The sequence below is a fragment of the Pseudochaenichthys georgianus genome, chromosome 22 (assembly GCF_902827115.2).
Source record: "Pseudochaenichthys georgianus chromosome 22, fPseGeo1.2, whole genome shotgun sequence".
Classification (NCBI taxonomy): domain Eukaryota; kingdom Metazoa; phylum Chordata; class Actinopteri; order Perciformes; family Channichthyidae; genus Pseudochaenichthys; species Pseudochaenichthys georgianus.
This window is the reverse complement of record NC_047524.1, coordinates 30,382,856-30,410,579: the sequence shown is the minus strand read 5'-3', so window position 1 is coordinate 30,410,579 and position 27,724 is coordinate 30,382,856. Positions and strand designations below refer to the sequence as shown.

The 27,724-nt window shown below is 43.8% G+C and overlaps 1 protein-coding gene across 5 annotated transcripts in view; it reads left to right on the top strand.

Annotated features, from left to right (window-relative positions):
• The window catches only part of LOC117467646 (apoptosis-stimulating of p53 protein 1-like), a 132,600-nt gene that overhangs the window by 14,043 nt on the left and 90,833 nt on the right, over positions 1–27,724 (top strand). For 3 of the 5 annotated variants that reach the window (XM_034111423.2, XM_034111421.2, XM_034111424.2), the window contains exon 2: positions 6,978–7,109. The exons of 1 other annotated variant lie outside the window; for it this stretch is intronic. In XM_034111423.2, the coding sequence (XP_033967314.1) occupies positions 6,978–7,109 (132 nt within the window). Of the gene's footprint in view, positions 1–6,455; positions 6,647–6,977; positions 7,110–27,724 lie in introns of those variants that run through there. One more of the 5 variants, XM_034111422.2, reaches the window with a different exon arrangement.

The window sequence follows — 27,724 nt, the reverse complement described above, 5'->3', positions numbered from 1 at the left end:
CTGCAAAGGACTCCTGGCAGAGCCCTCACGCACCCAAGCATTCCACTGCCTGCCTATGGTGGCTTCATGCAGACCCATCAGGTGAAGAATGTCCAAGTCTTCACTGGCAATGCTGACAGTAAAATGCTCATAGAGGACTGGATTCGTGACCTGCAGTACCTTCTGGAGGCAGTAGAGCTTCCCATGCACCTCCGCTTCTCCACTGCTGTGCGACACCTGGGTGGTGAGGCTAGGAAGCTGGTTCTGAACCTACCCCCCCATGATCAAACCCCTGAGAAGAACTGAGGGCAGAGTACGGTGACACACAGGGCTCTCTAGATCCACTGGCTGACTTCTATGAGTGTAGCCAGAGGTCCGGAGAATCTCCCTGATCTTATGCTATAGCGTTGGAGGCAATACTGCGGCCTGTCAAAGAGGGGGCAGGCCTTTCCCTGACCGAGATTGCAAACTTACCCGACAGCTCCTAAGAGGGCTTATTGATGAGGAAGTCTACACGAGGATTTCACCTATGAAGCCCCTGCTTTTCAGTTTCCGAGAGCTTCAAACTGAACTCAGAAACCTAGCAAAAGAGTCTAAAAGGTTCCAGTCACAAAACAAGGCAAATAAAACATACACCCAGGTGCATGTTACAACAGAGGGTACTAATGTAAGGGCAGAAAGGTCAAAGAATACCTCAGAGTGGTCAGAGTTGACAGAGATGGTCAAGAGATTGGCTGTTAACCAAGAGGAGCAGATGACAAAGTTGTCTCGTCTGGAGTCAAGAGTTGCTGCTTCACCCACGGTTCCTCCAAGGGTTCAGCCACCCCCTAGAACTGCAATCCAGAGTTCAAGTTTTGTATTCTACCGGTGTGGGAAGGAAGGACATACAGCTCAGCACTGCAGAGCAGTGCTCCCAGATCCCAATCCGGCCTGGGCACGCCAACCACAGCCTATGACCCCTGCGGAGGAGAACAGGCCTAACTCAGCTCAGCATTTAAACGCTTGGAGCCCATGGTAACCGGGGCAACCATGGGCGGGCAGCAAGATCCCCCAAAGCAAGTAAAAAAATCAATTGGTGGAAAAGAGGGCACCCCCTTAGTAGGCCCACGGAACGAGGGTGAGGTTGAAGTTAATGGAATGAAGTGCAACTCTGGCTCTCAGGTAACCAGTATTACTCACAGATATTGGTGCAACCACCCTGCCCTGCAGAACCAAAAGCTGCAGCCTTCTAAAGTACCCATAGAGGGTGCAGCAGGTCAAAGTGTGTCCTACTATGGTGTCCTGCAAATTGACTTGAAAGTGCTGGGAAAAGAGTTCAAAACTGTGCCTGCTTTTGTTGTCCCTGATTCTGATTATCGCTCCTCTGTTCCATTGCTTGTGGGAACGAATGTCATTCGGGCCTTGAGGAGTCACCTCCAAGCAACCTACGGCCAGCAGTTTCTTCACCGAGTCAAGGAAGACTACCCGGAGTGGTACACCGCTCTACTGGAGATTGGCAGCACCGACCGTGAGGCAACAGATGACAAGGTGGGCCCTGCTGTGTATACCGGGCGCAAGATTCGAATTCCCGCAGGAAAAGAGAAGGACGTGAGGTGTGAGATCAAAACGGGCCCACGGAGAAAGACTTATACTGCCCTCATTGAAAGCAACTCCTCCTTGAAGCTTCCCCAGGACCTCTTGGTTGCCAAAGTCCTGGCTGATGTAAAGAAAGGCTGTGCCCCGGTCAGAGTGATGAACCTGTCCCAACATGCTATTACTATTAAGCCACACACTCACCTGGCCAATGCATTCCTCGTGGACAATGTTGTGGAATTTCCAGACGAAAATCTGAGTGGATGTCGTAATAATGAAAGTCAGGAAGTCTGCCTGAGTCTGGACCAGGTAGTGGTGAGTTGTGGGGTGGACCTAAGTGAAGCAGCAGTTGAGAATGAACACCAGCGCTCCCTCCTTAGAGATCTTGTCGAGAGGAACATAGGTGTTTTCTCCAAGCATCCCATGGACTACGGCCACACAAAAACAATGCAGCATGACATTCCCCTGGTTGATTCCAAGCCCTTCCGGCTCCCGTATCGTAAGATTCCGCCTTCACAGTGGCAAGATGTGCGGAAGTTGTTGATAGAGATGGAGGCGACAGGAGTCATCAGGCCTAGTAAGAGTCCATATGCGTCCCCAGTGGTGATCGTGACTAAGAAAGACGGGTCATTAAGGTTGTGCATTGACTACAGAAAGCTAAACTCCTACAGCACGAGAGACGCATTTCCCCTGCCCAGAATAGAAGAGGCCCTGGAGGCTCTGGGGCAAGCAAAGTACTTTCCCACACTAGACCTCACATCTGGTTACTGGCAGATGGAGGTAGCGGAACAAGACAAGCACAAGACAGCATTCAGCACACCCATGGGGCTGTTTGAAGCCAACAAGATGCCCTTCGGACTGCAGAATGCTCCGTCCACCTTCCAGAGGCTCATAACCTGCTGTTTTGGGGATCTGAACTTCACCCACCTCTTCATCTACCTTGACGACCTCATCATCTTCTCCAATACCTTTGATGACCATCTGGAGAGGTTGCAGCAGGTGTTTGATCGGCTTCATGAACATGACTTGAAGTTAAAGCCTTCCAAGTGCCAGCTTGTGAGAAAGGAAGTGCAGTACTTGGGTCACTTGGTATCGGCGGAGGGGATCAGGACAGACCCAGAGAAGATCAGCAAAGTCAGGGACTGGGTGAGGCCCACAAACAGGAAGGAAGTGTTGCAGTTCTTAGGGTTTGCTGGATATTACAGACGGTACGTTGGTGGCTACTCGAGCATCGCTGCTCCTTTATACCGCCTGACAACTGGTGACCCCAGGAAGAAAATAAGAGGAAGGAAGACAAGTTTGGGTCCTGAGCTGCCCTTTTTGTGGACTACAGATTGTGAAGAAGCCTTTCAGTCCCTGAAGCAAAAGTTGACGACTGCTCCAGTACTGGGTTACCCGGATTACAGCCTACCTTTTGTGCTTCAGACCGATGCGTCGGGACAGGGGCTTGGTGCTGTCTTGGTTCAAGTCCAGGATGGAGCTGAAAGAGTCATAGCCTATGCGAGCAGAGGCTTGAGCCCGGCCGAGTCGAGGTATCATGCACACAAACTGGATTTCCTTGCTCTGAAGTGGGCAGTGACAGACAAGTTTTACGACCATCTCTATGGGCGTCCATTCTCTGTCCAGACGGATAACAACCCCCTCAAATATGTGATGTCCTCTGCCAAGCTGGATGCTACCGGTCAGCGATGGGTGTCTCGTCTGTCTACATTCCACTTTGACATCCAGTATCGGAGGGGACAATGTAACGCAAATGCAGATGCCCTCTCCCGTATGTCAAACCAGGAGGTCACACAGGTCCTACAAACCTGTCCTCAGCGGGTGGGGATCAATGTGAGACTGCATGGGGAGACACAGCCCACACTAGAACCAGGAGGGCCCCCTGATGAGAACACTGCCGCAGAGAACCCTGACTTACAAGACCTTGGGCCGGGCATGTCAAGTGAGCCCTACAGGGAGGTGGGGACGGAATCCCTGCCTGCCATGACAACACAGGAGATCCGTGTGGGGCAGAACGAGGACTCTGTCATTGGCCCCGTCTTGCACTACAAAAGTTTTAACCGGAAACCTAGCCGCAGCGAGAGGGTCAGTGGTGGTGAGCAGGTGTGCCTTCTTTTAAAAGAGTGGAGGAGGTTAATGGTGAGGCATGGTATCATGTACCGCCACATCCAGGACGGCCAAAGGGGAGTAGTGGAGCAGCTAGTATTGCCAGAGAAACTGCATACAGCAGTAAAGACTGCTCTCCATGATGATTCAGGGCATTTAGGATTCGAGAGAACGTTGCAAATAATAAGGGAGAGATTCTACTGGCCAAGAATGTTTCAAGAAATCAAGGCTTGGTTTGAGCAGTGTGAAAGGTGCTGTCTCCGGAAGACCCCTACTGCAGGCTCCAGGGCTCCCCTGGTCAGTATCCACAGCAGTGCCCCAATGGAGCTGGTGTGTGTGGACTTTCTGACTCTGGAGAAGTCCAAAGGTGGCATAGAAAATGTGCTTGTGGTTACAGACCACTTTTCCCGCTACGCCCAGGCCAGAGTTGGGTGTAACGCGTTACTGTAATAATATTACTTTTGTCGGTAGGAGTAGTGTAATGCGCTACTTTTATAATTCAGTAATCACACTACAGTTACTAACATTGCCCCGACACGCGTTACTTCGTTACTTACTAAAATCAGTCATAATCAAACCTCAACAAACACCTGCAAAGAACACATGCTAAGGTGAAGCTAACGCACAGCTATTTGTTGTTTGTTTATATCACGTATTCTGTTCTTCTTCTCTGTTTTCCGGTTGTTGCCTGTTTTGAATGACGAATACACACTACCGCCGCCTGCTGGTAAGGAGAGTTATTGCCACTCACGCATGCGCAGTTCGTACGTGCTCGGCTGAAGTCTGGTTCCAGTGCAACACATGGCCAACACGCAGGAGAACACGCCGACGCAACAGCGTGAGCAGAGATATACTGCGCAAAATATACAGATAGCAGGAGACAGAGGACAGCCATGGTCAGATAGGAAAACATTCAGGATCTGGATCAGTCTTATGCGACAATGGAAACTGAACTAAAGAGAACATTTGAAACTTTAGCAGTCTGCGTGATCTGCCTGCAGGGAGGGGCGGGCCGGCCCTGCGAGTAAAGTAACGAGTAACTTTATGTAGAGAGTAACGAAGTAGTGTAATATATTACTTTTTTTTAAATGTAATATGTAATATATTACTTTTTTTTAGTAACGACCCCATCTCTGGCCCAGGCCTACCCGACAAAAGACCAAACGGCCTCTACAGTGGCTAAAACACTGTGGAAAAACTTCTTCTGCCGGTTTGGGTTCCCTGCGAAGCTGCATGCGGACCAAGGGCGCAACTTTGAAAGTACAGTTGTGAAGGAGCTGTGTAAGTGCACTGGCATCACAAAGACTCATACGACCCCTTACCACCCACAAGGCAACGGGACCACCGAAAGGTTCAACCGGACCCTCATGAACATGCTGGGGACCTTGGAGCCACACTTGAAACCCCGCTGGCATGAGCATCTTGACGCAATGACACATGCCTATAACTGCACACAGCATGACTCAACGGGTTACACACCATACTACCTGATGTTTGGGAGACATCCTAGGCTCCCAGTGGACCTGATTGTTGGGCTTTCCACCGCAAGTGAGCCACGTGGATACAGTGATTATGTCCAAATTCTGTACAACGGTCTGTCACAGGCATATGCACAGGCTAATCAAACCTCTCGGCATGCTAAGGCTCTACAGAAAAAGCACTATGACAGAAAAGCAAAGGGTCAAGTCTTCATACCGGGGGATAGAGTCCTTGTCAAAGTATGTCATGTGGAGGGGCGGCAGAAACTGGGAGACAGATGGGAGGCACGTCCATACATTGTGGTGAAGAAACAACTCAACACACCTGTATATGTGATACGAGGACAGCGAGAGAGAGAGAGGGTGGTGCACCGCAACCTCCTCACACAGTGTATGTTCCTTCCAGTGGAACGAGTCAGTGAAGTGATAGGAGAAGAGGTTGAATCGGATGCAGCAGAGGACTGTGAGATCGATCATACAGAGGAAGTTGAGGAGAATGTGGAACCTGGGACACCAGTGGTACACGATGAGCCCAAACAAATGGAGGAAGTGGATGTGGATGAAGGACAAATGGATGAAGGAGATGAGGAAAGTACGACAGTGAGTGACACCAAATCACTTGACAAGGCTCCTAGGAGAAATCCACCAAGAAATCGGTGTGCCCCGAAGAGACAGTCATGTGAGTCACAAGTCCTGAGTTCGGAAGAGGACCAGAGAAGGAGAGAAAGGGGATGGAAGTTGTGGCAAAGGGCCAAAGCAAGTAGAGAAGCAGGACAGGGGTGACACAATCAAGTCACAACATTCTGACTGTTAAAATGTATAACGCGCACACATTTTATAAGACAATCATACATACAGAAAGGTTATTTGTTTCTCTTTAACTGTTTAAATTGTTTGTGCTACATGGACTTTGTTGTATTTTGTTTGGCCTGATGGCTGGGACGCCATCAATTAAAGAAGGGGTAGATGTAAGGTAACAGCCTTGACAGGCCACTAGGTGTTGCTGTTGCGCAGCAAATTGTTGTTTTTTGTCCATTGTGGGACACCGTATTTCTCTTGTTGTTCTGGGTGCGGCCGCCATCTTGGCGCTAATGTTTATATTCACTCCGCAAAATGTGAGCAGTGTTAATGGCGGCAAATAATTGTACACATTATTATGTTAAAACGTCCAAACATTCCATTTATTTAATTAATGGGTTAGTTTAAATGTTTATTTACCCGTTTGTGTATGTTTGGGAGTGAGATGTTTATGTTTTGTCTGTTCATTTGGTTATTGTATTGGTTAGCATGTAGCTAATGCGCTAATGTTTATATTCACTCCGCAAAAGGTGTGTCAGAAGAGCTGCTATTGTGAAGAATAAATCGCTACTCAGCGTCTCCACCGCAATCCGATCTGCTGTGTCCTGTTTTCCACCCCTCTGCATAACATCCCATCACCAATAACAAACACAACGCAGAGTCCCATGGTGTTCAGAGAGGCTACGGGACATTTGGGTTACACTTACAAGGAGGTAATTAAAGTGTCTTGCATCATGGTTGCTTTCAAGAGTTTCAGTGTTATATGTTTAACTTGTGAGTTATGATATGGTCCAAATTATCCTTTGTTTCAGTGCTGGCAAAATTCAATTTGCCAGGTTTGACTTCCTTGATGCTAGAGGATTCTACAGGAGTGGAAGTGGATTCTGACATCTTTGATGAGCTTTTGAATTAATCTTGTGTGTGTGTGTGTGTGTGTGTGTGTGTGTGTGTGTGTGTGTGTGTGTGTGTGTGTGTGTGTGTGTGTGTGTGTGTGTGTGTGTGTGTGTGTGTGTGTGTGTGTGTGTGTGTGTGACAATGTTGAAGAGTTCTTCAGAGGGATCATTCTTATCTGATGGGTCATCATCAAGCTCGGACTCAACAATAAGACTAGAATCTACCAAAGCTTGGAAAAGACAGCTGATTGAAGGACCCCCTGACAGCAGCAGTGCAAGAGATGTAAGTTATCTGGTGTATTTTAACTAGGGCTGTCAAGTTAACGCGTTAATAACGCGTTAACGCAAAAAAAAATTAACGCCACTAATTATGTTAACGCGATTAACGCATGTGTATTTTGTGTCCTCGGCCGCCCCGTAGTTTCAGAGCGCATCGAGTTTAAAATACCATCTACAAGCTGATGCTGCTGACAGCCCCGCTCCTGCCGCCCGCTTGTGGCAGACCACACTTCCACGCTCACCGGCAGGCACCGACTGGCCATCGGGAGGACCGGGAGGGTGTGTGTGTGGCCCGAGCGAGCGAGAGAGAGACCTTACGTGCATTACCGTACCGCAGTGTGAACGCGGCTATTGTTGTTGTTAGCATCTGGTGCTAGCTAGCTGCGCTAACTGATATAAGGAGCTGTTTAAATGAAAACAGAGGAGCGCCCTATCCACACAACTGCGCCGAGCACTTGACTTTATGCAGGAAGCAGACAGCGGGACATTGTACGAGAAGTCAGCACACTCATGATTGCAGCAACATGATTGCAGCTCCCGTTCGAGCATATGCCTTGAGTTGCACATAGCTCCAACGATCACACTCACACTCACACACACACACACACACACACACACACACACACACACACACACACACACACACACACACACACACACACACACACACACACACACACACACACACACACACACACACACACACACCATTTGTATTGAATGAGAGAGGTTCCAGGTTGTTGTGTTTAATATTCATGAGAATATTTGTCATTGTTCAAATGATAATAAACATTAGCATAAAGCATATTTGTCCACTCATATGTTGATAAGAGTATTAAAAACTTGAAAAATATTCCTCTAAGGTGCATTTAGAACAGATCAAAAATGTGCGATTAATTTGCGATTAATCGCGATTAACTATGGACAATCATGCGATTAATCGCGATTAAATATTTTAATCGACTGACAGCCCTAATTTTAACTGATGATGCACATAATTCATAATTATTTGTACCAATAGTAAGTGTCTTAAAAAAACAAGGGAAATGCTCAAATGGAATGTTCTGTGTGAAAGGGGCAAGATGCCAGTGAGGAAAGCTGTGTATCCAATATCCATTAATCCTAAAACGCTGTTTTCAGCCCTGATTTATTGTTACGAACCGACATTAATATATGTCCTTGTTAGCTAGGTGAAATGTTTGTGCTGAATGCTAGGCAATTGTTGTTTCAGATTGTCAACGCAGCCCTGCATTCAAAGCCAGGTCAAGAAATCGAGAAATCCAAGGTCTCTTTTCAAGGCGGACCTAAGACTCATCGCAGCATGCATTCACCTGTGAGGCAGTTATCAGGTGATGAATGCAATGAAGCTATGTCAGTGACGAGGCACTCAAGTGACATAACCCTGGTCCAAGACAAAATGAAGACAACATTTCAACAAAGACAAAAGGTTGTTCAAGACCGAGCCACAGCCTCCACTGTCCTAGACCTTTTTTCAAGATTCCTGGACACATCAGGCTTGGTAAGAAGTAACGACTTTAAAAGCTTTGTGGTAGTTCATTGTTTTGCTCACCTTGTCATGTTTTGTGTTTAAGATTGAACAAGACTTCACTATGCTCTTTGGCGAGGAAGTCTCTGGTACATTTCTTGCGAAATGGCCAACGTTCTTCAAACCGAGGATCATTGCAGATTGCAAAAATCTTCCTGGAAGTTTGCACGTGGATGAGCTTCTTTTGTGTGCACAACAAGAATCTGATGATGGTGGTAAGTGTAAATTGGTGTTTTTGACACATAGGGCATTCACTGTGTTCTCTATCTAATCTAAAGTATTGGACCATACCAGAGCTTTTCGTGTTTTGGCTGCTTTGCTCCATATCCCATGTACTTAACATAACTGCTGGCCAGTTTTTTTATACAATAATAAATTAATGCGATATGGAAATCAACTTCTGGGGAGACTCAGGTCCATCTATTGTCAATCATTATTCTAAAAACACAACATATAAAGCATCAATGATCTGTGAAAAATAGGCTCAAACATGAGATAATATTGGTAAAGTCATTAAGTAATTGAAATGGTGTAAATTATTTGTCTGTAGTATGGGACTGTGAGGTGGCTGCCATTCTTCTGCTACTTCACCTGTTCCCGCCAACATCCAAGGGCAAGAAGTCACGAGTCAAGATTAGTGCAAAGGATGCTGCTGGCCGCCTGGTGAAGTTCTTAAGGGTATGTTCTTCGAAACGTTTTTAATGTATATTTCCATTTAGAAAACAACAGATGTTTGATTGTAAAGATCTGATAGTAATTTTGAAGTGGCTTGACATGTTGCAGATTTTTTTTAAATGTTCAGACCGGGCTGGTGTTACAACACGGGAGCAGCTTTTGTCCTAACTTGAAAGTAATTGAAAGGAAAAAATAATTGTGCTCTTCCAGTCATTTGAAGATTTTATCCTAATTCTACTCCAAAATCCAAGTTCTATTCCTTGTGATTCATTCGCTGTCTATCTCTTCCTCTCAGGTCGGGAAAAGCATTGAGACCTTCCTCAAGGACCCTGGCCCTGCTCAGCCGTTTCTCCTGTGTGTTGGAGAAAGAAACGACAGCATCCAACATTTCTACATCGTCAGGGACCAAAAGGCCATTCCCTGTAAGACGCAGACTGGAGTTGCTGCCTTTGACGAGCTCTTCAAGGCACATTTTGCTTTTGCTGTGTCATATGATGAAGCACTATGCAACTTCTACACATTCATCCAGACAACCGTGTATGGCATTGATGTTGGAAGTGTGAAGGAGAGTCCTCGAGTCAAGGAAATTAGAGCACGACTTCAGTTTGAAAGGCAGTCCTTTCTGACTTGAACTAATGTTCACATGTTACATTTGCAAGGTACACCACAGAAACTGTTCAGTGTTATTTAGACATTTGAAGTTTCAGCATGGTTTGTACCCAGGAAGGTCTTTGCGTTTGCACTGTGGAGAGCTTGGATGTTCATTTGTGCTTTGCACATACTCTGGGTACAAGCGGCACCTATCTCGAGCACATGAACACAGTGTTGATCCAGATGTCGCCAGCCATGTTGAGTTTGAACCTGGAGCTTCTGTTGGAGCTTCTGTTTCACAGCCAGTTAATGTGGATTCTCCTGTGACGGTCACTACACACATCCCGATGGAGAAAAGGAAATGACTAGACATGTGCAGCTCAGTTATTGCTCAAGTACAAGCATCAGGAGTTCCTGAAAGTACTGTGCAATGTTTAGTTCCATGGAGGAACTGGTTAAGGACATCCATGCCCATGCAAAATAAGCTGTTGTTGAATGTTTGTCATCTGAAGCATCTAAAGCAGTGACCACCAACTGGCGGCCCGCGGGCCACATCCGGCCCGCCAGACATTCTCATCCGGCCCGCACGACCGGGGTGACTGTGGCGTTGGCGGAGCAGTAACCACTGTGTGCAGTACCGGAGTCCAACAGAGAGGCAGCAGCTGCGGGACAGTAGACTGCGTACTGCGAAACCTTCCCTGCCTTGAAGAAGAAGTGATCCTTCGTTGTGAAGAGTTGTGTTTTGTGCGCTCCGCACCACAGCAGTAGCCCCGCTGCGACAGAGTCCAACAGAGAGGCAGGAGCTGCGGGACACTGCTGGTGATGACATTGTTGTCAGCTGCTGATACTGCTGCTGCTGCAGCTTGTGGCGCCTGCTTCGATGAAAATAACTTTCTAATATCCATAACTTTATAGGCTATTCGCTTAAAACTCGTCAGGCACTAGGAAGGATCACTTCTTCTTCAGTGCAGGGAAGGCTACGCCGTACGCAGGCTAATGTCCCGCAGCGGCTGCCTCTCTGGTGGACTCCGGTACTGCACATTACTCCCGAGACATTTTCAACAAAAAAAAAAATGTTTTAAAAAAAACAAACATCCGGGGCTTGAGCCCAAGTAGCCACCCCCTAGCGCCACCACTGGTGTGCACACTGCACAGCGCTGCAGCATGTCTGTGAGCCAGAGAGATGCAGCGTGTCTGTGAGGCCCCGCCCCCGCACGCAGATGAGAGAGAGAGAGATCTCTTTTACGTTTATGTAGCATTTATTTATTGTCGAAATGATGACATTTCATAACGGGATCAAATCAAAGTGAATGGCCTGCTGCTGCTGAATGCATGGCAAGTGACTGGAACAAGTTATTACATCATTTCAGATAATACATAATAATGATAATTCATTCTATTTAGGGGCGCCTTTCAAAGCACCCAAGGACACCTTACAATTCATAACATATTCATAGAAAGGTTTTAAGACAGTACAAAGAATGCAGTCCGGGTGATGTTTTTGATGTGGGGTGCAGATGAGAGGGAGCTGTCAGAATGACACCAAGATGTTGTGTTTGAGTTGTTGATAAGCCATTAAAACAATAAAACAAGTGTCTCCTGTTCCCCAAAACATACCCATCTGTTATGGAAAAAGAAAGTATTCTAAAAGTAATCTGAATACGTTTTTTAAGACACGTAACTGTAACTGTATTCTGATTACTTTCAGAGCATGTATTCTGTATTCAGTAACTGATTACATTTACAAAGTAGCCCTGCCGAACGAGAAGTGATCCTTCGTTAGCGTGAAGAGTCTGCTAAGCTTTATGCGGGGTGTGGTCCCCCCCCCCCCCGGTCAACAACTTCAAAATTCTGGGCTATATAAAAATCGCTGGCCCGCGATAGTGTCTATTGGATACATGTTGGCCCTTGGACAAATGTAGTTGGTGATCCCTGATCTAAAGAAACCCTAGAAGAAGTTGAGAATTGTTTTGATCAGCTTGGGAATCCTTTTTCATGTGTTACCACAGAATCTAAACAGATGAGGCATTTTGAGGAGAAATGGAAAATAGTTCAACCTGTCGAGTATATTCTTGGTGTGCGTTTTGATACACGCAGAGATGAATCAACAGGACTGTACAGGCAAGTTCCTGTCAATGATAAGTTCATGTATGTACCCATCATGGGGTCTCTTTCATCTATGTTTAAGAACACGGAACTTTGTAACAGTTTTCAAAGAGCTAAACAACACCAGGAGGGCTTTCACAGAGATGTAAACGATGGCGCGTACTTCAGGAACCACTGTTTATTCTCACAACAAGAGCATGCTATGCAGATACAGCTCTACTATGGTGATTTTGAGACCACTAATCCATTAGGCTCAAAAAAGGGTGTGCACAAACTTGGCTGTTTATTTTATTTTGAGAAATTTCCCTCCAAAGCTTAATTCTGTGTTGATGAACATTCATCTTGTATCTCTCTTTCACTCAGAAGACTTGGAGAAATATGGGTTTGACGCTATTCTAAAGCCACTTCTCGACGATTTAAAGATGTTAGAAGTTGAAGGAATGCAGGTGCCTTTTTCAACCACACCTGTGAAAGGTTCAGTGTTTCAGGTTACAGGTGACAACGTGGCTATACATAGCCTTTTTGGTTTTGTTGAATCACTTAGTGCAAAGTACTGTTGTCGTTTTTGTTGAACTGAAAAGGGAGAGATGCAATCAGTTTTCAGTGAAGATCATCCAGGTTTAACTTTACGTTCTAAAGCCCTTCATTCAGAACACTGTGCTGCCATTCAACAACATCCTGCTTTGGCCTCAACATTTGGTGTTAAAAAAACCTGTCCACTCAATTCCCTACGGCTGTTCCATCCTTCAGACGACTACGCAGTACATATAATGCATGATTTACTGGAAGGAGTGGTGCAGTATGAGTTGAAGATTGTGTTTCAGTACCTGATAAGGAACTTTATATCCAGAAGTTCATTGTCAGAGAGAATCACGAGCTTCAATGATGGATTTCCACAGAGGTAAAACAGGCCAAGTGGGCTAAAACTGGATGATGATGGCAACCATCTTGGCCTTAATGCTGTTCAGTCCTGGTGTCTTTTGCGCAATACCCCATTGATGTTTGGAGATTTAGTTAGCAGGAATGATAGCTGCTGGAACGTGCTGCTCCTCTTAGTACAGATTGTGAACATTGTCTTTTCACCCATTGTAACCCATGGTTACCTGCTATCTGAAACATCTTATTTTTGATCATCATACACTTTTTAAATCTCTGTTTCCAGAACGACATTTGATTCCCAAGCACCACCATATGATACATTACCCAAGCTGTATTAGGAAGATTGGGCCACTAAGACACATGTGGTGCATGAGGTTTGAAGGCAAGCACACATTTTTCAAAACGTCTGTAAAGAACTTTAAAAATATCACAAAAACACATCAGAATCAGTTGGCTTTTCATTTCGAGTGCATTTAGTTCAATTGCTCATCCATAATTGGTTGAATTGAGCGTTCACTTGAATTTAGAGAGATGCAATTGCATATACACAGAAAAATATAAATGTTTATACTAGGGCTGTCAAACGATTAAAAAATGTAATCAGATTAATCACAGCTTAAAAATTAATTAATCATGATTAATCACCATTCGAACTATGTCCAAAATATGTCATTTATTTATGTATATTGTTGTGGGAATGGAAAGATAAATGAAAGCAGGCGGATATATCCATTTAATATACAGTATCTATTTTTATTATAACATTTGTCTGTGTGTCAAAATGAAAGACAACCCACACACCTATCAATCATCAAACCGTGGGGTCTTAATTCATTACGTGTTGATTTCTATCAACGGGGAGTACTTCAGGAAAGTCGACGGATGGGGGGGGGGGGCTAGTGGAGTACTTCGTGACCACAGAGTGTGAACGTTGTGATCAGCTGTTTTAGCGCAGTTCTCCAGTGAAGGGGGGAGTCTCCCTCCGCAGCCGGTTGGCGTAGTTTTGGCACAGTTCCGTTGTACAGACCGACGTTAACAGCAGCCCTGTCTGTGCACACGGAGACCGACTCTGTCGTCCGGTGATCTAACCGCCTTCTGGAAAAGCTTCACAAGTACGTCGGTACGCAAATGCGCTTTGTGACACAAGTGACGGTACGCATTTCAGATTACGCACATAACCTGTGTACCAGTTATGTGCACCCCTGTACCAGAGCCATATTATTACTATTATATGGCTCTGCCCTGTACTACAGCAAGAGTATTCTCCGTCGGGACTTCCTGCAACAACACCACGCCATTATCAAAGATGTTCTATTGAGAAGACGATCACTACGTGACAAAAGTTTTCAAAACCGTGGCTACTGAAATCAATCTTACTAACTGCTGTCTGTGCAATTTACTCCGCGAGTTGGCAGACTTTAGTTTGCTTACTTTAACATCATTTTTCATGGTAGGGCTAAAACATTTCTTGGTATGGGTGTAGCCTACCCCATTCATACCCTGGCGCTGCCACTGGTGGCACGTATGGGGCGGGCCATTCTGCACATGCGTTAAATATTTTAACGCAATTAATTCAAAAAATTAATTATAATTGTAAACAACTCGTCTTATCCCCTTGACAACTACAGTAAGAGAGTTTCTACCTACAATCCAACAGCAAAATCAGTATTCCTGTTTCCATACTTCCTGTCCTTCCTCTCTCAATCTTCCACTCTCTTCATCCCCCCCATATACACAGTGAAAACACTACACTGCTTTGTGGCTACTGTCAGCTTCAGACAATGCACTGAAGATATAGGGATTTGTTTACACGAGAGAGAGAGAGAGAGAGAGAGAGAGAGAGAGAGAGCTCAATGTTCTTCCTGGTTTATCCTTTTTTCTAAATGGTACTGGCTTTTAGCTTCTACCATTGTCCATTTAGTGTTTACATTTTTACGACTTTCACTTCCCCCTGTGAAAGTATTTGTATTAGAAAGTGTACTTTTGATTCAGACTGCTGAAACTGTATTGACTGACTCTTAGCTTTGCCTGTCTGCCAGTGGCTTATCCACCACTTTGGTACAGACTGAATTATATCTCAACTGATGCTTGTTTTCCATTTAACTTTTATATAGAAGTTCATAAAGACATGGTCTGGTGTAGCTTACTTATACTTGCTGTGCCACATTTTCGTGTGTTGACTGTACAAAATATTTACATAGTCTCCAAGAGCTGTTGTAAAGCTAAAAGTGGGCTGCGGTTGTCATCTTGGAAGTGCCTAACCTTTAAAGCAGGGGTGGGGAACCTCCGGCCTCCGGGCCGTATACGGTCCACAAGATAATTTGATACGGCCCTCAAGGTAATTTATAAACACACGCAAAACTTTTTTTTTTAAGAAATCTAGACCGCAAAATAATTTAAAAAGCGAGTGTCTGTTTTTCCTGGCCACGGTCAGGTTCCTTGAACACAACACGAGCCTAACGTGTCATCACGTGGTATATGTCTCATCTGACAGGGGTGTAGTGCTGCCGGAACGCGGCTCCGGCACTTAAAAAATTGCAGTATGCATAAGGAGCCGTACAAATGCCGCAGTTTTTGCGTGGCTGTGTCTTTAGTTGTAAGCCCAGTGGCGATCTGTTCATCTGACATACTGATCATACAATAACGCCATCGAAAAGAATAGTATACATTACAGTACAAGTACTTCTGGGTCTTTGTGTGTCATTCAAGCTCGGCTGTGTGTGTATCGCAGCGTCCACACGGCAGCGTGCGTTGAAGCTTGCCGGCGGGCGTGTCTGAAACTCGACCAACAACCAATCACATGAATCTCCCGCCCCGGACACACAAGCACGCGGTTTGATTGGCTAGAGCTTGTACTGGCATATGATTTGATTGGCTGACGCTTCCGTGGTTGTGGTTCCGTCGCTTCGCTTTGCTCGCTTCAAAAGTTGAGAAAAGTTCAACTTTTGAAGCGAGCAAAGCGAAGCGACGGAACTACAATGCAGTTCGGCAGAAGCGTTGAAGCTTCAACGCACGCCGCCGTGTGGACGGGCCGTTACGGAGCCTACACACGGCGGCGTGCGTTGCCGCTTGGCGGTGGGCGTGTCTTGAGCTTGGGGAGTCAACGCGAGCAGCCCGACCAACAACCAATCACATGAATGTCCCGCCCCGGACATACAAAGCAAAGCATTCATGCTACATCCATGCTGGCTAAATATACTGTCTATGCTTGCTAGCTGTCCATTCAAACGAAGTACACTGGATATAAACTCCCCAAACAGGCGAAAACCTACCAGTTTCCCCCACTGTCTCTGCCACCTCCCCCCATGCCTGGCTCCTCCGGTTTGTATCCCTGTATGTAAAGAGGCACTGGTCATATAGTACCGGGTGATTCTCTACCGCCACGATCATTTTCTCCTCCCTTTGTTGACATATGGGAAATAACTGCGGTCTGGCTCTCCCAACATACACCCGGTTTGATTGGCTACTGCTTGTACTGTCAGATTTACATACGAGGGATTTGATTGGCTGACGCCTCCGTCGAGGCGGCAAAAGTAGAACATTGCTCTACTTTTGCAGCGAGCACCTCGAGAGAAGCTACGCTTTGCTCCCACAATGCAGTTTGGCGAATCGTGACGTCACCCCATTCAAAGTGAATGGGCAGAAGCGTTGAAGCGGCAACGCACGCCGCCGTGTGTACGGGCCGTCAGTGGGACGAGCACATTTTGTTTGAGCGAGAAAGAGAGAGAGCGGTACTGGGGATTATTGCTGTTAGTATCTGGTTAGCTAACTATGCTAACGAATATAAGGAGCTTTTTCTACAACCAGAGCCACTGTTGGAAACCCACATATTTCTAATGTAATGTATCAGACATCAACCTAACAATGACCGCTCACTAGTTAATGATGAATCGTGAGATGGTAGAGCAGTTAGTGCGGGGGTAGGGGAAACGGTTGCCGTTTAAATAACACACATGAAAAACATCCTTCTCTGAGCCAGTGCCTCAACCACAATTTGGAAAGTATTACACGCTGAGGAGAAAATAGCTCTGTCCTTACCAGTGAAGCAGCTTCAAGTAGCACCTGCTTATAAACTGCAGGGATTAACAGGCCTAACATGGAACGAGGGATGTAGTAGCACTCTTTGAAGACGGACTGATTAGTCTTTACTGCATTACAAGTTTCCTTTTGGAACTGGCCTGTGATTTTATGAACAGTGATGAGATTTAATCAAATACTGGTTTAAATAAATCACTATAATTATGGACAAAATTATACCACTGGTATATCTCTCGGACAACAGAGTGACTGTGACAAAACAAGTACATATATTTTAGGACTTAAAGTTTAAAGCACATAAGTAAAGCTTATGAATCACAACAAGCATGAGTCGAGAGAATCACATCGTTAAGTTACACTAACTTTCCCTGGCAGTGTGTGTGTGTGTGTGTGTGTGTGTGTGTGTGTGTGTGTGTGTGTGTGTGTGTGTGTGTGTGTGTGTGTGTGTGTGTGTGTGTGTGTGTGTGTGTGTGTGTGTGTGTGTGAGCACAGTGGAACAGTAACAGCTGAAGGTGATTTATTTCGGACACCCCAGCTCCGACTGCTGCCCACACCCAGACACACTCACCCATAAACAGAGATCAATGAGGGCCGTCTCTATAGCAACTGCATGTGACCGGTGAAGTACGAGCTTCAAGCTCATTGAGAAAGGAACTACTTTCTATGTCTGTAAGTCCCTTCTGTCCTTTTTACGTTTCCTACTATATTCGTCTACAGAACAACCTATCAAAAGTCCCTTACCAAGCTTTAATCAGTTACAAAGATAGCTATACCAAAATCAACACTCACACATTAATTATTGATTTATTTTAAATGTTAAATATATCAAATGTGGGTGACCCTGAGTCGGAAAAAAAGCATAAGGGCACCTTTAATTTGAATTCAGCAATCTCCTGGACCTTTAATATCATTGACTCACCTCTTTTGTAACTGTGACTTTAGCCCTTTAGCAACTTAAGGAAAGTGGTGTGTGTTAAGGCTGCTTAGTTAAGGCTGCTTAAGCCAGAAATAGATGTTATTGTATTGTCTGCAGTGGGTGGAAGTACAGTACTGTTCTTTTGAAGAACTTGGAAGAACATTTTGTTTATAACAATCTCAGTTCCTGCGCACACACACACACACACACACACACACACACACACACACACACACACACACACACACACACACACACACACACACACACACACACACACACACACACACACACACACACACACACACACACACACACACACACACATACTTTCCTGAGTGCTGTAAGAATAAACATGGCGGTCAAGTAGTGTGTACATTTATAACATAACACAGTGTCTCTGAAATAATACAAATAACTGTTATGGTTTGAATGATCATTTAAACCCACCCTAAAGTGTCTAATGAAATTCATCTTATAGTAGTGATATGTTTGAAGTAAAGGCATAGTGGTAACTGGTAATACATTTGTTTTTATTGGTGGTGTGTTAAGGTATTTGTTTTGTAAGATATTCATGGTAATGATGATACTGTGTATGTTTCACTTCACCTCTCCTGTACTTCCTGTTTCCTGTGCACTTTCCACTGACTTTTTGTCAATAGAGCAATAGTCTGTTTAGAGCACATCCAGCAATCATGTGACCTTGTGTGTGTGTGTGTGTGTGTGTGTGTGTGTGTGTGTGTGTGTGTGTGTGTGTGTGTGTGTGTGTGTGTGTGTGTGTGTGTGTGTGTGTGTGTGTGTGTGTGTGTGTGTGTGTGTGTGTGTGTGTGTGTGTGTGTGTGTGTGTGTGTGTGTGTGTGTGTGTGTGTGTGTGTGTGTGTGTGTGTGTGTGTGTGTGACGGTGCAGTCATGCTGCAGTATATCAGTGTAGCCTCTCTAATCTCTCCCCACAAGCTTCACCGCTGCTTCTGGACAGCTTCAATCCACAATAATATATATATTTTTTAACATAATATAAATACTGATATTTGTGTGGAAATTAAGAATATTACAATTATTATGTCTTTAATAAACGAGGATCATGCAAAAAATACTTTTATTTAAAAAAGGAGAAAATGAATAATATAATATAATGTTGCAATGTTTTTATGATAATCTTTTTAGATACATTCCTAAGTCCATTCATTACTGCCGTGTAAAGTGTAGTATTACAACTTATTCTTGTTCTTTTAGTACTATTTCCTTAGCTAATGTAAAATGATACAGTTAAAGCACAGTTAAAAATGAATAAGATTTTCTGCTTACGTTTCCGGCAATACATTCATCAGGTATAAATATGACATTTGTACAGTCAAATAAAACATATAGCATAACATATTAGTTTATATGTGGCCGTTAAACAAAGAACCTCAATATGCTTCAGTATAGGTGTAAATGATCTTGTCACTAAATGCGTCAGAGTTGACCCTAAGTGACCCCGCCGGCTCCAACTCTGCTTGACTCAAAGCAAAACAAGTTATGGCCTGGGTGCGTCTGGGAGTCTTTTAAGACTGGTCAAAAAAATGTACGGGCTTAAACTAAGATGAAGACGTTAGTTTCTATCCGTTGACGTGAAGGCTATTTTATGATATATTTAACCTCAACGCTAGCTTTTAAAAGTGGTTGCCAGGCTGGCAACCAGACATCAGCTTTTGGTTGCCAAAACTGAAAATACGGTTGCCATTTTTAGTCACCTTATATTTTAAATAATTAAGATACTAAACAGTTATACATCAACTTAATAATGAACATGTGACACAAAATCATGTTCAAATGCTTTACAATAAGTAATGAACACAATTATTTGAAACTTAAGTGGTAGGAAACGTGTCCACCCTCAATTGCTGGTATACAAAACACCAGTAGTGCAGCTGTTGTTCTGTTCTTAACAGATCACTAGTTTCTTGGCCATCTGTTGTCTCCCTTTCAAATGTGGGTTTTCTTGACCTTTGTGCTAGGGATGCTCCGATCGATCGGTCACCGATCGAGATCGGCCGATACTCACTCTCTGCCGATCGATCGGAGCTCTCTAAACATGCCGATCGCGAGAGCCGGTCGCATGACATAAAATACATGACACTTTTATCTGTGCGGCAAAACAAGCTCGCCAAAATGGCTTCACCGGTCTGGCAGTATTTTAAGGTGTCCGAAAAAGACAATAAAATAGCGGTATGCAACGTGTGTGAAGCAGAAATCCTGCAGCTCCGCCCGCTGAGACGGACCGGTGAGCGGAGCGAAACACACACTAAGAGTCAGACCTAACACACTTATGGCGCGTTTCCACTGCAGGCCTCGCTCGGTTTGGTTAGGCCTTATTAGGCCCGGCTCACTTTAATGCTGTGTTTCCATTACTGTTTAGGAACTGGGGCAGTTACTATAGTAACGCAGTGTAGGCGAAGCCGTGACGTCATCTTCAATGAGCGCCCCAAAAAACAACACAGCCGTTAGCTCTTAGCACTCAGAGCTCACAGCTCCTCATATCTGTTCAGAAACTAGACACAAGTTAAACCAGTACAAACTACAGACTGCCTGTGTCATGGAGAATACAGTCGCTGCTTTATTTATGTCTGTAGGCCGTTGCTGTGAGTGTGGACGGTCGGAGCATATATAACGTTAGCTTAGCCAAGCTACATTTAGAAAACACGCATTTAAAAAGGGTTTTTCGCCTGCCGTCTGTCTGCAGACTTGTCAAAGCATTAATTCATGGTTTTTACTAACCGGTACCAGTATGTTGTTACTTCGGCATCATTTGAAACGTGTATTACAATTAAATCACGGTCAAATATGTTCATCTTGTTGTAGTTGTAGCCCCCTTGCCAGCGATCCTCTCTCTCGTTTAGCATACTCAGCCCGACTCAGCCTGGTTGTTCCTGGCCCTAGAACCACGATTTAGTCGGGCCAGAAAAAAGGTGAAAAAGTAGCCCCGGGCCAAAACTAGGCCAAGTGGAAACGCAACCAAAAACGGGCCCCGCACGGGTTGCACGCTTAAAGCGAGCAACCCGCTGCAGTGGAAACGCGCCATTAGCTATTTTATCTACCTCTGGAACAAGATAAACTAGTTATAAATATATTTATTCTTCACTGTCGGGTCACTCATTACTGGATCAGTGAGCTGCATGAGACGATACTGACAGGCTGTCAGGAGAGAGAGAGAGAGAGAGAGAGAGAGAGAGAGAGAGAGAGAGGAGAGAGAGAGAGAGAGAGAGAGAGAGAGAGAGAGAGAGAGAGAGAGAGAGAGAGAGAGAGAGAGAGAGAGAGAGAGAGAGAGAGAGGAAAAGAGAGCGCATCCGCTCATCTCTCCCGTGTTAATATACAAAGTGAATGTAAACTTGAATAATGTACATCATTTGAATGTAATAATGATGTTGGTTGTTCTTTGTGGAAGCTCCAGTGAATGAGCCCCATTAACTGAGTTTGAAACATCACTTTAAATGGAAGACCCCCATAGCCCCCACTCGATCAGATCGGCGATCGATATCGGCCGATACTGATTCCGGCGATCGGCCCCAAAATTGTCGATCGGAGCACCCCTACTTTTGACCTTTGGACTTTGTAATATGCTTGATATCTGCTGGGGTAAAGACCTTTATACATGGGTAATTAACAAGAGGGAATTCCATCTAATCTGATTCCTTGTTTATAGAAATGGCTTCATCGTACAGCCGAACAGTTCTTAGATATCAGTTGTTTGAAGTAAGAGAAGTCATTTGTGATTAACTAACTAATTAATGGAATTTAGGAACCCCCTTTCCACGGCTGCTCCTGTACGCTTGTTGAAATGTCCTGGAGCAAGAACACAAATGGTTTTTGATCAAGAACAGTGGTGCAGGGAGGACCTCTTTTCAAAGTTAGCATATGTTTGAGTTCATGATGAAACATTATCCCATTGGTGAAACATACCAATTCTATTTAAAGTATAGTGCAGTGATGTTGTATTTGTGTAGGATGACCCGGTAGTTAGCTAGGGGGCTCCCTTTACACAAAGCAATTGGATTTTCCATTTCCATTATTTTATGTCATGGAACCAAACATGAAATGTCTTCAGCTTGTGTTAACCACACACCTTATTTCAGGCATCTAACCAAACAGACTAAATCTTCGAGATGACACAGGTTTTTGGACTCATTCCTGCACTACTCCTTAAGAGCTTTTTAGTATAATATCATATGTTCATTTTGGTCAATAGAAATGATTTTTCTAATTAATTGAAAGAGAAGAATGTAATTGTAGTGCTTGTTTAGCCAAGAGCGAAATTAGTCAAATGTGATGCATGCAACCACTTCTCGCGATTTTTTTCCCCCCTGCGATATATATTGCGATATGAAAACATACAGGAATTGAAGAAAATAAAAAAATGTTCTTTCTTTCTTGAACTTTAATGCTATACAATTGGTATTTCTTTAACTATATTTAACCGGATGAAGGATTTTAGTCACGGACGTCTGGATCACGTCTGACACCAGCGAGTGTTTCCCACAGAATTTGATTCTATTTGTGGGGGCACCGCAACCCCCTACTGTAGACAACGTTCTTGTTGCTCTGTGTTGCGTTGTTAATGAGTGAGACACACCGGAGTTGAGGATCTGCGGTGTTTATTCTCCCAAAAATATAATTGACAATTTAGGCATTTAGCAGACGCCTTATTCCAAAGCGACTTACAATGACCAATTACAGGGACATTCTCCCTGGAGTAACTGACGGCTAAGTGCCTTACTCAAGGGCACACTAGTAGTGGTGTTTCAGGCAGGATTTGAACTCACAACCTTCCAATCATCAACCCACCTCACTATCCATTAGACCAGGGGTTCCCAACGTTTTTTCCCAAGAGCCCCCCCCGAATGACTCCTGTTGGAAGTTGCGCCCCCCCCACACACACACACACACACACACACACACACACAAGGGGGGGGCGCTGCACGCAACAGCGTTAAAAGTCTCAAAAATGCTACAACTACTGTCACAAACTGGATGAATGTGAAGTATTTTGTTAAAGGAGGATGAAAGCGTAATCAAGGAGCACTATTGGAGTGACTTTGATGGTTATTGGACTCAGGATTAATTCATTTGGATTCCCGCTTAAAGGACGGCGCAAGTGGAAACAATTCACAAAGGGATTAAACTGTTTAAAACACATGCTCAAAGTAAGCCGGATTTTGCCGATGTGTTTATGTGGATAAAAAAGTCATAACTAATCTACAAAATGGAGGAGACTGATCTGATTGGAGCAACTGTGACAAATAATCCAACTGAAACCGGCATGGACAATGACTGTTTTAAAAATGCGCTTATCCAGACAAGCCTGGTTTGGACACTTTACGGCAGTGGTTCTCAAACTTTTTCTGTCAGGCCCCCCCTTTGGAGAAAAAAACAAGTCGGGCCCCCCCAACACAAATAGTCCGGCTCAGTGCCAGACCAAAACGTTTGAGACCTACTGAGATAACTTAGACTAAAGTTAACTATCTAAACACTCAGAGAGTCCTTTAGTTCACTGAGCCTTTCAGTCTGACAGGAGAGGACTATCCTCCACTTTGTTGTTGAAAAAACTCTTTATATCCGTTAGCGTAGCTCGCTAGCACCAGAAGCTCCGGTACCGGTGCATTCTCTCTCTCGCTCGCGCACGCACACAAAATGACTCGTTCCACACACACAGACACACACACAGAGCCGAGCTTTAATGAAACACAGAGACCCAGACGTAATAGTACTGTATCATATTATTTTCGAATCAATAGTTTTTCAAATTATGATTTCTTTTTTTTTTTAAATCTTTTTTTTTTTTTTTAATAACCATTTTTCCTCCTGGCCTTTTTCCTGGTTCCTCCCCCCCTGTCATGCCTCTGCACCCCCACCAATATTTTTATTGTAATGGGAACCACTGCATTAGACCACCAAAATACAAATAAATATTTTTTTAACAAGATACATTTGTGGCGGACGATATTTAATTGTGGCGACCCGCCACAAATATATCAATGTATGGGAAACACTGCCAGCTATATAATATGTACCTTGTTCATTACAAATATTTTTTAATGACAATCTAGATTAGAATGTGGGACGAGGTGGGGCCGTGCCCTATGGGCCGGCCGCCACTGGTTGCTACATATTAAACATATCTCTGAAATTATTTTCTAATGACTGAATGTGCGTGCTACATTTATAGTGCATATTTTGGATGACAAATATTTTGGATGGCTTTTCTACGGATTTATGAGTATCCTGTTGATATCTGCCTCAAATGAGAAAAGCACTCTGAGTGATTTGATTATATAAAACACTCTGTCATCTCTGCCAACAGTCCTTCAGTGTAACACATGCTGTTTCCTACCATGTAAAGCAGAAACATCACAGCCCTCGTGAGGCCATGATTAGCCTACTTTCAATGATTCCTGGTCTGCTAAAAACCCTGCTGTGTCTGCAGGGTCTGCGTGTGTGTGTGCGTGTGTGTGTGTGTGTGTGTGTGTGTGTGTGTGTGCGTGTGTGTGTGTGTGTTGTTTGCTTTTACATGTGTGTTTGTGTGTGTCTAATCCAGGCTTTAGTGAATGTGTCCCTGTCCAGTCTGTCTGCATGCAAGCAGAGATTACTTAACATGATCTGGGACAGGTGTGTCGAATACTATGGATTAGTGTACTGTACAGTATATATTCCTGTGTGTCTGCCTGTGGATGTGGACAGTGGATGGTGTGTGTGTGTTTCAGAGCTATAACATTGAGATTAAAAGTGCATCTGTATCAGTGTGTGTGTGTGCCTCGGTGTGTTCCTATCCCAGATTACCCTAAATGTATCTTTAAATGCCGATGACTATCTGACATGACATCAGCAGTGACATTGGCGATGACATCACTGGCGATAACACAGGATGTCCTTTTCTGATTGCTATTTTAATCTTTTTCCTCGAGAATTCTGAGAATTGGATAACAGAATGATTTCAGAGGGGATCAGCTGATAAATGTTAAAAATGATAAACCAAACCAATATCTTTTTCATTCTGGCAATATTACACTCCCTTGATTATATACATCTACACTAAACTAACTAAAGAGTTATATACATTGGGTTTTGGAACCTTTCTGATTGAATATGGATGGAAACATGAGATAATTTACCTTTTAATGTTATCACATTGAAATAAACCTTTGTCCTCGGGCTATGCACGTGCATGTCTTGTTTGTGCAAGCCATTATTGATGGGTAATTACAGAGCTGTGACCAATGTGTTGCTAAGTCCGATGAATGGCTGCGTGTTGTTACATACTGCTGTTATCTCAATGACCTTCTAATCACTTGACAATATGTTTGTCTTGATGTCTTAAAGATTACATTTAGTGCTGTCAATCCATAAACATTTTCCTCATCAATCCTGATGAAGCACCTGTTTAGAATACTAGTAATTACAAGTGTAGCGTTGTAATCAAGTTTTAATCTGGTGAGATAAATCCAAGGCTTTTTTACTTTATTGTAACAACATTTCTGAATTATTAGCATATGGTCCGACAATCTTCCGGCACTTAGCTAAAGCATTGACAAAGCTGCTGTATAACGTGTGCTACAGTGTGTAGTGTTCACACTGCGAGCTCTGTCTGTTCCTACGGGGGTGGCCCTTTCCGCTATCTCCCGCTTCTGTGCAATTTCAGAAATGGTTCGGAAAAATGCCTTTCCTCTGTTTTCACTAAACCTAAGGAACCAGTTTCTCCGCTTTCTTTGCCTTTTCAATGCCATGCTATCCATGGTAAACATCTGTTCTGCTATTACAGAGCAACTTGTGTCAAACTTGGTCATGTGATTCATTTGCATGAATGTTTTCAATGTGTTTCCAGATTAATAATGAGCTTTAACACATCAACGTTAGATCAAATGTATCTTTATATTGTGCTTTCAAAGAAAAGTTGCCTTCCTGTACATGGGCTGTCTCTGATTGGTTTTTCTTTCATTTTCCGTTGTTGTTGTTGTTTTGTTTTTTTTTGTTTTTTTTTAACCTTTATTTATACAGATAAATCCCATTGAGATCATTGATCTCTTTTCCAAGGGAGACCTGCTCAAGTAGTTCCACATGAAACATAAACACATAAACAGAACAACAAAAGGACACCATACAGCATCATTTACATAATTATCCACATAAGCAGGTACCAATAGCTTCCGATTGACTAGCATCCAACCGAGCTTTAAAAACATTTAGTGGCACCAGATTGTTCCGTTGGTACACTGTGCATTCACACTCTGCTAATGTATCTACGTATCTATGGATCTGATAGATGGTTTGTTTGAGCTGATGGTCACTGTCTTTATTTGTTTACCTTCATGTTCCTCTCCCATCTGAACGCGATCAGCCAGGCTGCTTCCTGTTTCTGAGATCGGAACAGGAGTGATTGATGTTATCACTGGTTAATATTGGAACCATGTTGATCGATTGGTTAACCAAAGTTAATGAGTTGATCTCTTTGAACCCAATCACTAATCACAGAGGTGGGACCAAGTCATTGTTTTGCAAGTCTGAGTCAAGTCTCAAGTCTTTGCGCTCAAGTCCGAGTCAAGTCTCAAGTCAGGCTGGGCAAGTTCAAGTCAAGTCCAAGTCCTAAACTTTGACAAAACGAGTCTTAAACAAGTCATTATGTGCTTTTCACCAAATGGAATGACACCGATCAACAGAATAATACTTAATAATCAAACTGCTCTTTATTAGTCACATTAATCATTTAATAATCCATTTTCTCTAACGTAACGTGATCTTCTTCTATTTGAAGAGGAATCAGTAGGCTACTGTGACGGTTTGATTCAGAAGGAGTTTAAGATCCCTGATGTTGAGTCAACCAGCATGTGTATTTCCACTGTGCACAACATGTTGTAAGGGACCCACAATCTATCTGTATGCCAGGGATAATGTGCAGCCAGGCGGTCTCTCTGGGGAAGAGAACACCTGCATCTAGATCCCTCTGCAGGTGGTACTTTAGCTATATGTTGATGCTTAGAATAGAATAGAATAGTTTAATGTCATTATACATGTACGATGAGATAAATGCTTCTCCCTTTCAAGGGTGCCATCAAAACAAAAACAAAACATCACAACATAAGACAAAAAAAATACACGCAGCATACATACTTAGGAATAAGGGATAAAGGAATAAAGAGTAAAGTGCAGTAATTATTTCCAGGAGTATAAAAATAAAATCTGTAATGTAATAAATAATAATAATAATAGTGTGTATTTATAATAATAATAATAGTAATGGTATATATGTATATGTACAGAGTCACATTGATTCACATGTCAGGTGTTAAGAGCAATGATGGCTCTTGGGAAAAAACTGTCTTTGAGTCTGTTTGTTTTGGATGTGATACACCGGGGGGTATACTGCGAAGCAGGGTTTTCACATAGCGGCTAACTTCAGGGAAAACTCCGGCTTTCCGGCCCTACGAAGCTGGTTCTCTTTTTAGCAGGCTAGATCTCCATGGTAACTAATGCTTAGCGGCTAACCTGGTCGGGACCAGGTTAGGTTGCAGGCTAAGAGATCAACTCAGTGAAAGCACCGCCTGCTGACCAATCAGAGCTCAGTGTGCGGCGTTTAAAGCGATCAAGTCATATTACAGGAGAAAGGAAATACAGAAAAGCTGCCGTCGCAGGAAAGACGGCCGGAAAAAATCACCGACTGTGTGAACGTGAACATTAATAGAATATCACCTCCATCTTCAGAGCAATCTGACTATTATAACATTAACGTTAAGAAAGCTTACTTAAATATCGGCCACAACATAAGTAACCGGATCAGAGTACATTAAGTACAGTCCGCGGCATATCACTTCATAATGTATCACATATCTCCTGATCTGAG